At 39.5% G+C, this 15,250-nt stretch overlaps 1 protein-coding gene across 1 annotated transcript in view; it reads right to left on the reverse strand.

Annotated features, from left to right (window-relative positions):
• Positions 1-15,250, reverse strand: part of DIP2C (disco interacting protein 2 homolog C) — a 134,799-nt gene that overhangs the window by 81,991 nt on the left and 37,558 nt on the right. The window contains exons 8-10 of the mRNA XM_026053001.1: positions 14,664-14,861; positions 4,855-4,946; positions 930-1,040 (exon numbers count right to left, since the gene is read on the reverse strand). Coding sequence (XP_025908786.1) covers positions 930-1,040; positions 4,855-4,946; positions 14,664-14,861 — 401 coding nt within the window. The remainder of the gene's footprint in view (positions 1-929; positions 1,041-4,854; positions 4,947-14,663; positions 14,862-15,250) is intronic.

The raw sequence follows: 15,250 nt of genomic DNA on the forward strand, positions 1-15,250 counted from the left end.
AAAGAAAAAGAAAAAGAAAAAGAAAAAGAAAAAGAAAAAGAAAAAGAAAAAGAAAAAGAAAAAGAAAAAGAAAAAGAGAAAAAGAAAAAAAGAAAGAAAAAGAAAGAAAAAGGATCCGAGAGGTTTTGGAGAACCTCAGAACTGGCATTGCTAACAGACATGATACAGTTAAAGGGATATGAAAAGGACTTGAATGGAAAAAAAGTACATTTCGCTGTATTTCTAGCCTTAATGATATACATCCAGAGAAAAAATGCAGGCTCAGCAACCTCAGTACAAGACACGGGCTCAGGCCTCCTGTCCTCACTGCCCAAGCATTTTTGCAGGCCGAGACTGCTGTAGGTGCTCACACCTTCCTGGGAAACACGGCCAAGCCTCTGAGCTGCTCCTGCAATGCTTCTGGTGAGTGACAGTCAGTTTTGGCTCTCGGTTAGGCTCTGTGGCAAGAATTCCCCAACTGACTTTGCTCAAGTGCCACCCTCGGCAGAGATGGCAGTAGTGACAGAAGCTCCAGCTCCAGCACAGACATGCAGGAGGAGGCCCTTCCATCACGGCTTTCATGTAGCCTACACAGCACCAGCTGTAATATCACACAGCCTGGGGTGAGGAACAGGAGAATTCATTGTCAATGGCCAACATCAACGCCTTTGATAGACCACAAAGATAACAGATCTAAGGGTGGCAGAGCTGATACCTTCTCTTTGCCTTTTCCAGACAGACCTGCATTTGCTGAAACTGGAAGGACAGCTTTAGATTTTCCATCACAAAGAAAGAAGCAACTATATATAACTCACCACACAGCACTATCTTTGTACCCTCAGTTCTAGAAGTACTTAGCCACAGAAATGTACTCAGGAGTTATGCTCAGTTCTGATCCATCCTGATATAAGTTTTTAAGTGCAGTATGAAGGAGCAATTTAGTTCCCCACCTTTCTTGTAAGTGGCACTTCAATAGGGACAGGGACAACTTCCGCAAGCAGGCAGCCATAAAATGCAACCATGAAAGCAGCAGGATCGTTGTTAGGAAAAACGAGTGTTACCTGTAACAGAAAGAGATATGTTGAGTACTTTCTGCAGTGCATGTTTAATTGCAGGTTTCAGTTAGCAATAATTGGAGCTTCTGCCTTTCCTGTTGGAGAGACATTATAACAGAAACAATTCTATGATAAGTACTCCAATACCTAATGACAGATGTAGGAGAAATTGGGAGGAATTTATTCTAGTAGAAGTTCTTATTGTGAACATTTTCATTAAGGAAATTTTCACTATATTTAAATATTTTCAAACTGCATTTCTACACTGACAACACCTTTAAGCCAAATCTCCATTTACTAATTACTTTACAGGTGTGAAATATTAAATTAATGAATTAACAGAATTTTTACATTCTAGTTTAATAATTTGCTTAAAATTATTGAAAACAAAGTGAATCTGTGCCCAAACCCATTTTGTCAATCATTCACACATTACTTCTTGTCTTCTTATGCTTTGTCTCACAGGAGAATTTTACTTTAGGATTAGACTGCTGTCAAAGTGTAGACATTTCTGTGTATTTAGTGCTCATGAACAATTGCTATCGGGAACAGCAAAGGTCATATCCAAAGCTGGCAGTTATATTAGGCTGGATTTGTTAAACTTCACTGCTTTAGGCCTGGCGTTAACAGCTTCAACAGACTGAAGATCTTCAAGTGAAGACAAAATATCACAGCAAATCCCCCGTACGTTCACTAGGTGCCCTTCTTCCTTCCCTAAATGTGCTGAGATGTCCAGCTTATGCCTATGGGCACTGCAAGAAACGTCCTTAGCTCCTCCAGGGGCAAAGGAGGAGGAGGGCACTGTCAAACTGAGGTTGTGGGCACTGGAGTCCTTTCCTCTTCCTTCAAGGGCAGGAAATACCGAAGGAGTCAGTTTTTAGTTAATGACTTCAGTGGCTAGATCCTTGTCTAAATTTTATTTGGGTTCAGTCAGAAGCATTTTGTCAACTCATGTCTTCATAGAGCTGGGGACTCGGTTCCACACAGCTGACTGAAGTGGAAAGCAAGAAGTGGCAGGCACTGTGAAGAGCTTCCCGCTTAATTCCTTTGGGTCTCCATGCAGGATCACAGTGTATTATGATGGCATCTTAACAACGGCTAAATCTGCAAGTCTAGAGTTTTGACTGATTTGACATCTGGAACAGTTGTGTTCTTCTATCTCTTAAAGTAAAAATAGCCATGTTCCATGTATGCTCCAAGGCTCAGTTACTGTAGATTAAAAGCGTTTTCAGTGTTTTCACTGTGTTTCAAACACCACAGCCTCCCTCCTGCAAATTAAAGTAGCTTGATTTCTTCAAACTAGAAAATCCCCCAGTCAATTGCATCAAGGGAATTGGAATATCTTTAAGCTGAAAACAGCGACTTTGGAGAAGTCTGGAGACAATGCTCTGAAAAAACACATTCCTGCTTTATTTGTAAGCTGGCACATGAACCCACAGAACTGCTTGAGCTGTCTGTATACATTCTTTATGCACATATCATCAATAGGCTCAAGGGTGCTGGAAAGAAAGGGATCTTTCCGAGTGCAGTGAGGGCATGGCAGGGTTTACTGAACCCAGAAAACATCTGTAAGATATGCTGAAAGATTCCCAAAGACGCCTCGAGGACTGTTGGTGTTCGTTGGTTTGGCTGGGAGCGGAGAGAGGTGAGTAACTCTCACATAAGTCCAGGGAGAATAAGGCATTTTCCTCTCTGAAAATCATTAATCACTTATAGTACTGTAAGTAAATACAGTATTGTAAGTAAATAACTTGTGTAAAAGGGGAAAAAAAGGATAAGGCAGAAGGAAAACAAACTACCTGGTGTATATCATCCAATGAGAATCTGCTTATTTAAAAGATATTTTAGAAGACAAGCTTTAGCAGCTGTCTGGGGTGACCCAAGGTTAAATTTCTGAAGTTGCTATAAAAAAGGCAAACACAATTCTTGGGATTCTACAGTTATGTTGGAATTAGGGAATCACATGCAGGTCCATTCGCTATCTTTCTAGCTCAGACAAAGGAAATAAGGAGCAATGCAATAATAGTTATGAAAAATAGTCATGATTACATAGACAGAAAATGCTTTGAAAGGAGTAAATGCCTTTCTGAGTTTTAGGTAATATTATCATAAGGCAACAATTTCACTGTCATTTAGAAAAGACCACAAATATCCACACGCATTTAATTTATTATTTTAAAACTACCTTTAACTGTTGTCAAGCAAACTACATTATTTAGAACAGAATGCCTTCTTCAAAGAGGTCAGAAAGCTATTAGAGTGAGCAAAATAACTGCCTGGAACATCAGATGTACAGTAACACCTCATTTTCTGCATGAAGTTGCTTTAGATGAGCATGTTTCTGTTACACAGAGATGATAAGCAAGATATTTTTACAATGCAAAGCATAAGCTTTCAGCACAATTTTTTCACTGTAATCTATAAAGACTTATTTCAGAAGAATGACAACTTGTTCTATGTGTGTCTTGCAATCTGAATTGCCCAAAATCGTCTCTTAACTTTGGAAGATGCCAGTGGCTGCTAAAGGAAATTAATAAAAAGACAGGCAGTTGATACAGATAGAGAGATAGGCACACACATATACTGCCCATTTCTGAACTTTCTTCCTTTTACAGCCTTCTTGGAGGATTCTTTTGATGTACACACTTGCACAGTTTGTTTCTTCTACTGTTGCTTAGTTACGTTGTTGTAAATCAAGTAAAAGAGATTCTTTAGATCTCACTCCTGGCTAAATGCCACTGTAGGAAGCAATTTAGATTAAGTATCTAGAGCATCTGTAGTTAAACTCTTCATCATTTATTTCTAAAAGAGATATAGGAAAGATTATAAGACTTAATTTCTTTTTTTTCTTTCTTTCTTTATTGGGAAGCATTAATTGCATGCTCTTGTTTTTGAAGCCCTAAGAAATATGTAGCCTAAACAGACACATTTATTACATGTTGTACAAGAGGAGCAAGCGAATCGGCAGTCCAGGAACTGCTACCAAGGACCACAAGACACAGCCATAGTCTCATGCTCAAACTCTAATCACCAGGCCATGACTAAAATTTGCATTTCTGACAGATTGATGCATATCTGAGTATCCAGTCCTGGAATCCCCTGGAATCTATAATGTGCTCCATGGCCCAAGGCCAGCCTGGAATGAGGACTGTGGCAATTTGTGGGATGCCGTAATCTGGCACAGGCCAGTAACGCGAGCGGAGCAAGTTCAGCCAACTTGATGGTAGAAGGAGTAGGAATGTAAACTAGCAGCTCTGCTCTGAGTGCACAGCCCTAGGCTGCTCTTGGCTTCATCTAACAGCTGGAGTGTTAGTTCTGCAAACCTTCCCCTTCGTATTCACCTGGAGTCAGCCACGAGCGGCTGCTGAATCACCGTCAAGAACAACATTAACAATCAGCATTATTTGTTTATTCAATTGGTTACCAAAATGTGCTTAGTTTGTTTGTCTTTGTCCTCCACAATGCTTCTCTTTTATCTACCATGTCAACAACTACAAGGTCATTAGCAAGCACGTTTCACCCATGTGACACCTCCAGGCTCTACTAGCAAGTTTATGCTAAACAGACTGCTGTTCTATGTCCAAAAATCACTTTCCATGGGAAAGTTTATCATTGACATCGACACAAGTTCCAGACACTATTCAGCAAGTTCAAAATCATTATTTATTGTGCAATTCAATGTGTCTGACTGATCAGCTTATTTTCTGAGTAGAAGGCAGATTTCATCCTCCACCATATTATTCCACCCAAATATATTATCCTCTCTTCATCAACATATAATTTTAATTACTACTGAAAAAAAAATCATTGAGATACTTACCCTGTCTCCAGGTCGTACCATTGGTTCTTGTTTTGTGCCTAATTTGTGTAGGATATTGTAAGCAACCTTCATACTTCTGGTCCAAAGTTTGCCTATTAACACAAAATTTGTAAAATTAATTTTACATTCTGCTTATATTTTAAAGGGTTACTAAAGGGAAAGAACACCTTTAGAGTAAACAGTCTGAACAGTGAAGACATTTATATTAATCTTCTCACTAAATATGCTATCACTGCTGGAGCTAGTGCACATACTGTGAATATACTAAAATGCACATCAGCAACTTTGAACGTTTTTTTGCAATATACAAATGTTTCTAGGAAAGAAAAAAAAAAGTCAGGATAGTTTTCTTCTCTACTGACTTGGATAAAATTGGATCTGGATTCCAAAGAGCTAACTGCTAGAAGTAGCTGGAATATTGTCAGGTCCAGGCAGCTTATTGAAGCATCCTTAGCTGTAGTGAGCTGCATCTCAGCCCGGCCAGGAAGCACCATCTGAGGGCACCTCTCAGTCATCACCATGGCACATTCCCCACCATGCCAACAAGGAGAAAGAGAAGGCTGGAAGAAGGGGTGGAAAAAGAAACAGCACACAAGATACCCCACAGCTAAAGGGGCATATGAAGCAGCAGGGACCCTCTGACCCTTAGCACATCGTTATGCTGCACTCTGATTTTAGCTTTGCACCTTCCTCCATTCCCCTCAGTTGGCTTTTACTTCTCACCTGCTTCCAAGCAGCGTTTTCCCTCAGCTCCATTTCACTCATCCCCCAGCACCCTCCTTTTTAGTACCTCTCTTTTCCCTTCCTCAATCACTCATCTCTCCACCTCTGCACTTAGCTAATCCTTATCAAAATCTCACCCTATTTTTTCAAGGGAAAAAGGATTTCCTCAAGAGCATATTGGCCATGTGGTGCCCCTTTCATTAATCCCTTAAGTAAGCAGCATTCTCCACCCAGGCAAGGTCTTCCAGGCAACATCTTTGTTCCTTCCTCTGTACGATACCTGGCAGAGCTGACTTTGTTCTTTGCTGGCCCTTATGTTCTGTCTTTAAACTGTATTCAGTCTGACAGTAAGGAATCTTTAATTCATGCCCACCAATAACTTAAACGATAATCGGTTCTGACAACAGATTACCTATGGGGTTCAGCGGTTCAGGCTCCCAAACAAGCAGTATTGCTATTTATAACTAACTCAAGCAGTTGTTATACTAAGTTCCTCCACATCCTGGATAAAAACTGTAATGTTATTGTACGATTTTTAAGTTCAAATTTAATGTAAAAATAATACATAACAAGAAGGTCAGATTTTCTTTTTCCCTCTTGAGGAAAGCCGGAAGGGTCACTACTGCTTGTTACTGAGGAAGTGCTAAGGAGAGGAGCAATCAGCTCTTATGAAAATGGCAATATTGTATCATCAGGCTTGAATCAAACTATGTTTTGTATTTTTTAATTTATTTAAAATTACCCCAGTATTTGATGCTGAAGTGTTTGGATGTACATTAAACATTCATGTAAGCATGTAAACATGAGTCAATTCTGTTGCACTGGAAATTCAGCAGGGATACATGAGTACATCTGCAGAATTAACCCTCACAAGCATTTACTGTCAGGAGAGAAGAACTGCCTGCATTTGCTTGAAAGAAAGTCTTTAAAAGCATCTTAAATTTGACAAGCAAATAAGATTAAAAAAAAAAAAAAAAAAAGGGAAGCAGTCTTTAGGAAGTAAATATTCTTTTCTCTTACAGGTTTCCAACATTAACATTTCAGTGACAGCAAACTTGAAAGAGCAATTAATAGTTACACAGAATCTTGGAGAACAGAAATCAAAAGCCTGGCAAAAGATCAGAACTGCAAGAAAGAACCATCTTTACACAAAACACTTTCAAGCTTGACATGGACACTGAGTTTTTAATCCCTTTCTTGAGAGACATAAGGGGCTGGTCTTAAAAGTTCTGTCTCAGTTGTGGGGATTAATTCTATTACAAGTCTTAAATTTGTATTTGCAACATGTTCACTCTTTTTGCATATAAGAAATGTGGCATTTTACACTACTTTCTTTAAAATTTAACCACTGCAGAGCCAATTACATTAAAGTATTTAGACGTCCTCCTTCAAGAGTTCACTGGGGTTACAACCACCTCTACATAAGCAGAAAAGAAGTCCCCTCTAAGGCTAGGAAATGTTCTATGGTCTCCTTTCTAATAAGTACTACTAACTATAGTAAGCATTTCTTGTAAATTCAGCCTTTAAGTACATTTTATCCTCATTTTGTCCTTTTATTTCCACAATTGTACATTAGCTTCTTTAGCAGAGCATGCAATTTTGTCCCACTATTGCCTCGCCTTTTTGTGTAAACGCACTTTGAACTGCACAGAATAGGCCATCAGTGTTTCCTAACTCTTAATGCTCCAGAAAAGACCATTCTTTTCCTTTATTACAGCCCTTATCTGCATCATTAGAGGACAAATTATCCCGAAGTAGAAATTCTTTATCTTTTGCGAACTGTTGGGCAATTGAACATTAATTGCATGTGCATATGGGTATGAAACTATGGAGAACTGAAACAAAGAAGTTAGTTTGCATTCACTTTGGAAGCAGCAGAAATATATGGCCTCTGCTGTGACCCTTAGAGGTCCCCTAATCTAAGTGCTGCCTTGGGGGCTTGGCTGCCAATCCCGTCACGTTCCAGCAGAGAAAACGCAGAGCCGGAAAAGAGGAAACCTTTCAAGTAGGTAGAGCAAATCCTACGTAGATCTTGAACTGGATCGTGTTCAACGGGAAGCCAGTAATTTTTCTTCATAGCTTCATTCCTCAAAAAAGTGAGCTCCAAAGCGAGCAGTAGCACAGAAGCTGGAGCCAGGAATGTATGAATCACTATGGCCAGGTCTGTGACTGATGGATGAGGCCAAAGCTTCTTCAGAGGCGGACAGAACTGTGTTTATTTTACCACCTTGGCTCTTTGGCCTGCCAGTGTCACAGTACAAAGGCCTCCATGACTGCAGGATAAAAGCGCTCAATAACAAGGATGTTATAAAGAAGGAAATCTTTGAAGTATTTCCTTCCTTGGTTCTGCCTAGGTTGCAATTCAGTGCAATTCTTCTTTTGCAAACGTAGAGATTAGACATTGCTGGGAAAAATAAAAAGCTGATTGCTCAAAACTCTCCCACAAATCCAGATGCTGCAGCCTGGCCTTGACCTCGATATGCGACCACATCTGCACCACGGGAGAGGGAAGCTGCGAGGAGGCCAAGTGTGCTCTGTCCAAGGCCATCACCGAGACAGCGCTCACCACCACGGGGCCCATCCTGGCGCGCCTCAGCTTTGCCACACAGGCCACAAGGCAAAGCTCGCTGCTCGCAGCCCTGAGCCCTCCTCTGTAGAGCAATTAAGCACAGGTCTTCCTCAGATAAACAGGCCATCACTAACCTTCTAATTACTTGGCTTGAAGACAGGAGAGCGGATGTACGAAATCCAAACAACAGCTTCATTTGGAGTGGTCCCCGTTTTAGCTTAGCGGTAGCGCTCCGTCTCTTCCCAGGGAGACTCACAGCCTTGCTGTAGTAGCCAGGGGCTCTGCTCTTTCACAGCCATGGAGGGCAAGTGCCAGTGAGGGCAGTACCTGCACTACCATGGGCACTGCCAGACTGTTTCTGCACGTAAGGAGCAGAACCTGCTGGACTTCCTTTTCTTTCTTTCCTCTGGCATCTCCTTTCCTTCCCCCCCAACCACATGATCCTTCCAAATGATGCTTTAGGTGGCCTCTGAGGACAACAAACTCTTGAAGATTTGGCCTGCCTCAATGCCTAGCTCACCACCCCAGTCATACATTAATATTTTCTTCAGTTTAAATAGTTGCTAAGTCATTTAGAGAGAGATCTGGGCATCCAGTGCCATTTTAAACACTAGGGCATATTGCCCGGCCTCCAGTTGCCAACTCAGAAGCGAGCTGGACTTGCACTGGTCCTGTACTGTATCTGCCAGTCACATACAGTCATATCTTGATGTCTATGTTTATGCCCTTGAATTATTTCCAGTTTTCAGTCCTAAAATGAACTAGACTGTTCAATGTCCAAAGAAGAGACTCCCAAGTCAATTTTGGAAACCAAAGTCAGTCCCCCATCACTACTACAGGTCTTGATCCCAGCTTCCACAAAACTTATATTTTGATGTTCGATTTTGAGAGCTTTTTAACTCCGCTGGAGGGTAAGAAATTAGTTTTAATCTGTAACTGTCATTCTCTACTATACTGCTAACTGCTAGCCTATCATTGGCTGGTGGTCAGTGACTGGACAACAAGCAACAGGCACAAACTGAAACACAGGAAATTCCACCTGAATTCGAGGAAAAACTTCTTAATTGTGAGGGTGACAGAGCACTGCAGCAGGCTGTCCAGAGAGGCTGTAGAGTACTTCTCCTTTGGAGATCTTCAAAATCCACCTGAATGTGATCCTGTGCAACATGCTCTAGGTGTCCCTGTTCGAGCAAGGAGGCTGGACTAGATGATCTTCAAAGGTCCCTTCCAACCTCAATTATTCTCTGAAGAAATAGAACTTTTTCTTCTAAAGGTGAAAAAGGATCACTTCCTTATCCTCTTCTGTCACTTGCCCAGAATATGTCTGGGCACTGCTGCCAGATTCTCAAGTCCTAGAAGTTCATGCAGGGATGCCAAGCCCCTAATACTCTTTACACAGTTGCAAACTAACTTCAATGTTCCTAATGGAAAAAAGCAAGTATCATCAATCGAGTGGTGAGGCAGCTAATACCTCTGAAGCTGAGCCATATCCTGCAGACATTGTGTATGCAGATACGCTCAGTTGAGCAGTCTGAAAAGAAAATCTCAGTTTCTGGCAGCGGCAGTGAACTTTGCTAACACCTGTGTGAGGCAAGTTTCTTTTGCTGCTGGAATTTTGATTTAGTTGCATAGTAGCAACTCTACACCAGCAACCATAACCCTTAGATTTCACTTGTTATCCTTCTTGTTCGATGTTAACAGCCAATTCAGGGGGCAATATCTTTTACCAGCTAAAATTTATAACCTGGAGTGGAGTTAATAGCCAGTCCCACCTGGTTAAACAACACATGATGAGTGTAAAGGAAATCACTTGGTCTTAAAAAACATACAAAAAAGGGATCAGTTGACAAGAAATATATACCTTCTACATAACAGTGAAGGAAAGCCCTTCCCCCTCCTTCACAAATGTGTAGAAGGACTATACATTTGTTTTGAATGTAAAGAAGGTTATAAAAGAAAAGCTTGCATCAGAGAGAAAACTTAGAGAGAAAACAAACCACAATCAATTTCCTTATTATATTCAGTATGCTTTTCAGAGCCACACAGCACTAACTCAGCAAAACCAAACCAGTAGTCGCTTACCAATCTCCGTGCACAGCAATTGAGAGACTGCCAAAGTTCAACTGCAAATAATTTTGTCAAACATTCATTCTTTCAATAACACAACATGACATTTCTGATATTAAATAGAAGGATAGTATTTACTAAACCTAGTGTAAATGGCAGGCTTGATAATGCTATGCAGGTACAGGGGCACTTTTTTTTTTTTTTTAACTTTGCAAATTACTAGCTGCAGTTCTGTTGCTGTGTTAACCCTCTCTTCACAGGCTCCTTTGACTCCTCCTAAGTGCCAAATGAAGCTGCCCTTCGGAAAAAAATACAAACCAAAGGAAGAAAAACGATATACCACAGAGATAAAAGACTCCTGGCATATGCAGAATGGTAACTCTGGTATTTGGAGTGCCTGATTTTGCAACCTGTATCAGTTTTGTAATATGGATTTTGTTTATTTTTCTATATCAGTTTTGTAACACACATTCTGTTTATTTTTCTATATTCTTATTAGAAGTAAAGATTTGCAGTATTAAGCATATTGCCGATATATTCTCTCGAGGCTTGAACTATGAATATTCAACAAGTATATCTGTTAGCTGAGCTAGAGAAATAACTACCTCTGTGAGCAGTGAGTTATCCAGAGATAAGTCTAGTCAAGTTATATAATTACTTTGTTAGGAGAATAGTCCTGATTTCCTCTCTCTCTCCTTGGTAATTCAGAAATCCTTGGCCTAGTAAATTCCTCTTGCACAGCAAGAGGTGGTTGGGGCCTAGTGCCAGCTACGGTGCCATGGGGTTGCCCTTTATCTTCGGTCTGTTGCTACCACAACTTCAATGCCTTCAGGGTACCCCCAGGATGGGTTGTAGCACTTGAGCTAAGGCAGCAGGACTTCGGCCTCAAAATGTTTACAGAGATATTGTTCTTTTTATCATAAGCAGTTCATTTTTTTTAGAAAAAAATCAAGCATTACTCTTCCCAAAGAAGTAATAAAGAATAAGAGAGAAGATACTTGTCTATCAGAGATCTTTCTGGAGAGAAGAGCAGAAAAGAGATCTGCTCTTTTCTCCCATTCTTGCCATCACTAGCAGGTCTCTGACGTGGCAAACATTAGAGTTACTGAAGATGGTTAAAAAAAACCCCAAAACTTATTACAGGAAGTATTAGACAAGGAAATAAGAGTCTTTGAATCAGACATAGTTGACTCGCACCAGTTTTGCTGTTTTTTACAATAGCTATGGTTAAAAAGCTCAAAAAAACCCCTCACATTCACAAATTACTTTCAAGTTTTTACTCTTTCTCCAGCCTTTCTGATCCTTCTTGGAATAATCAAATGGCTTTGAGGAAAGCTCTGGAGAAGAATAATATTGAGGAATCTCAGAGAGCGCCTTTTCAATATGAAAGGCCACCAAGGGGGAGAATCAAAAGGTCTGAAAAAATTAAGAAGACTGTGACATATGGTTGAGGTCTAGAGGGAAAAAGGAAAGCTAAGTGGGATAAGGACAGAGTGTGAATGAAGGGCTTTGAAAAATTAAGGAGAATTTAGTTTTTTGAAAACAGTCAAAAGTCTATTTTCTAAAATATAAGCAATATACATAAATGAAAGAGGGAAAAAATATGTTCCACTCAGGAACATTTGCAGTCACATTGTGGATGGATAAAATGGGCAAGACTTTATTTTTCAGTCACAGAAAGGATGCTGCAAGAATTAACACTGCAGTGAGAAACAGGATGAGATTTAGCTGAGTAGGTGAAGAGAAAGGTCTGCTTTGGAAAAGATTTGCCTCCAAAACAACCTGCAAGGTCTAGACACAGAATGCTGTACAAAACTGAAGAAATGTCCAGGTTATTTGTGATAGTCAAGTTATGGTCCCAATGACAGGCAGAATGGTAATATTGTCTACAACAATCAAGAAAGGTGGAGATAAATATGCTTGGTGTTGAAGGAATAAGCCCTGTTACTCAGCCATAATGTGATTTAGCTGACAGCTACAAATCTGTCTCAGAGACCGTTCGTGAATGTAGTTTGGAAAGAAGTATGTAGGTCTGGATAACAGATAAATCTATCCATGTAGAGACAGAAATTGCAAAAGTTGATGCATAAGAGGGAAAAAAAAAGGATCAAAAGACACCACAGAGGATCTCCTTTGGAATCTTGGAAAGTTGTGGGATTAATGAAGTTTTTCATAAAGACAAGAGAGAGTACTCAAGGAGAGGTACATAAGTGATTATGTAGATGAGAGGTCAAGGAATGAACCTCTAAAACTTTAGAGTTATATTTTAAAATCAATATTTGTCAAAACAGTGAACACAGAACTTCCCCCCCCAAAGATCTATATTATGTTGTTTCCTTGATTTTGTGAAGAAAACAAAAATAACTGCGAGGCCCAAACTGAGAGGCTACTGGAAGTTATAAGATCAACATTTTAAAATTCTTGTCATCTGTTCATGGGAGGCACATAAGGAAGGGAAGTGCCATGCTAATGCCATACGGTAGGATTGTGGGCAGGCTCATCTTTCAAAAGTATGTTCTACCAAAAGGGCAAGTGGAGCTTCACACAGGGATAAAAATTCATGCTTGTGCCTTTGCTGAGTTCAAAACTTAACTTATATTAATTTTTAAATAGTACCTTGCCAACAGTTGATAGGAAATATTACGGAGCCAACAGCTAACAGTTAACACCAAAATCATACATAAAATTGCCAATAAAATGGCAGGAGGCTATAACGATAGTTATATTTTAAAAGCAGTTGTCATTTAAATAAAGAAAACTGTTATGTTACAATGAATTAACAGTTTTCATGAAGAAGACTATCAGCTAGAAATCAATCTAGGAGAGAAGAATCCACTAGATCTCTTAGGAAATGCTGTAGCTTATAATTTATCTATAACAAACAAGAACAATAAAAAACAAGAGTAAAAAAAAAATTCCTGACCTTAGGAAACTATTGACAAGTGACTGCAGAAGTGAGGGGCTGCCAAATGGCAATACAGAAAAAAGAGTTTTAGCCTCATTTTTCCCAACTTAGAAGAGCATTTCTGAAGCAATTAACTTAGGAAGAGAAGCAGACCAGGTGAACCAGGTGGATGAGCTCCACAGGGTTTATTTGTTCAGCTTTTCAGCTCTTCAGGCTAAACAAGACATATGCTTAGACTCCCTGGCAGACTCCAATATTCAGAAGTGGTCTGAGTCTCAACAGCATCTTCATTTTCTTCCTATCCAATTTGTTTAGTGCTTTGAGTAGATGATATGAATTGCTCTTCTGTAAAAATATAATTGCAAACTTTAAAATTCTTTTCCAGTTCCAAGTGAATGTCCTTAAGGAAGAAAATACCGTATCAACAATGAATCATATATTTGTCCTTTAATCTAAGTAACTTTTTAACTCTAGATACCTGAAAGGGAAATGTTTCATGAATGACCTTCAGTAGAGTTCTGCTATGCTTTAAAAGCCTTTAAATATATTTGCAATCCTAAACTTGCAGCAAACACCTCTTCAGTCAAGGGCCATCACTCATTGCAACTCCTAAACAGAAGACATCACTCAGCACAGAACACCATACACAAGATGTCTATATGTATACACACAAAATGTATATACATCTATATGTATATACACAAGATGTCTATAAGATGTCCATGTAAAAATATTATCTGCAGCAAATTCTAGGCCCATCAGAAGAGAGAAAAGCAAAATATTTTTATATCCTTATCAGTAACATACAAAAAATGTTCCAACTTGCTTTCAAAGTTTGACGTCTGTCCATAACAATTCCTCTGAGCATCTCCCAAATGTCCCCTGAGCATCTCACAGTTAGAAGCTAGAAGTGAGTTATTTGACAGAGATATCCTTATGTTTATCTCCATTTGCCCTTTTTTTGCTGCAGTAACTGTCAGGTAGTACACACCAAAATATATCAACAAAGCAAAACCACACTGAAATATATCCTGGCATGCCCCCCTGTTTCAAGGGGCTATGTTTTCTAGCTGTGCAGCTAAATACCAGGAAGAGTAATTCAAATCATAATGTCAGCAGAACATGGGAAAAATCCTATTTTAAGTTTTTCAGGAAGCTTTGTTTACCAGATTCTGCCTTTGCAGAACAAAGCCTGGGTAGTATCCAAGGAGATTGGATTTTCAAGTTAATCTTCAGCAAAATCTGCCCTATTTCTATTTAAAAGGTGGTTTTCATTTATACTCTGTTATTTCAGGGAAGTATCAGCTTAGATCTTTTCCTCTTCACAAAATAAAGCATACCACAACATGTTACAAATTCCTCATCAGACACTACCAGATTCTGGTTTACCCTACTTAGAAATGGAATCCAGAGGTCATTAGAAGGCTTTTTCACTAGATATACAGTCATTTACTATAGATATATTTCTATGTATGTGTATATCTGTGTAAATCCACATGTTACCTACTACTACATAAAAAAAGGAGGAGTTTAAAGAGTGCTTACCGTAAGTGAGGATATACAGTGGTTTCCCATTGGTGTCCATAGTGGTTAGGCAAGGAGCTTTCGGCGAGATGGTCCCCCATCGCTGCAAAGCTGCTTCCAGAGAAGGCGGCCAATTTGTAACCACACCTAATTGCTCCCCACGCATGGCCAACATCTGAGCTCCTTCTGGCTTTGGCTGGTTTGGATCTGGCTGTTGAACTTATGATTATGAAAAGACAGACAGTTACCATGTAAAGTCTGTACCTTGTGTATACCTGCGTAACCAAGAGAATGAGTTACCTCTGCAAAATATCCTGAAAAATAACGATATGTAAAATGGTACTGAGATATTGTAGAAAAATATAATAGAGTGATTAAGCTTTAACCCTAACAGAGATTAAGCAACTGAGACACCTCAGTGGTTCACACACGTATCCTCACAGCAGCTCTACAAGCAGAAGAAGAAAGTACTGAGAGAGCATGCATAGTTTAGCTTAGAAATATTTAGATTTTTGATTCGGGAATATATTTTCTTGGTCCAAAAAAAAAAAAAAAAAAAAAAAGCAAAAATAAAAGGATAAAGAGAGAGAAAAAGAGAGAGAAAGGTA

This window comes from Nothoprocta perdicaria, unplaced genomic scaffold (assembly GCF_003342845.1).
Source record: "Nothoprocta perdicaria isolate Ctin4 unplaced genomic scaffold, notPer1 scaffold_95, whole genome shotgun sequence".
Taxonomy (NCBI): Eukaryota; Metazoa; Chordata; class Aves; order Tinamiformes; family Tinamidae; genus Nothoprocta; species Nothoprocta perdicaria.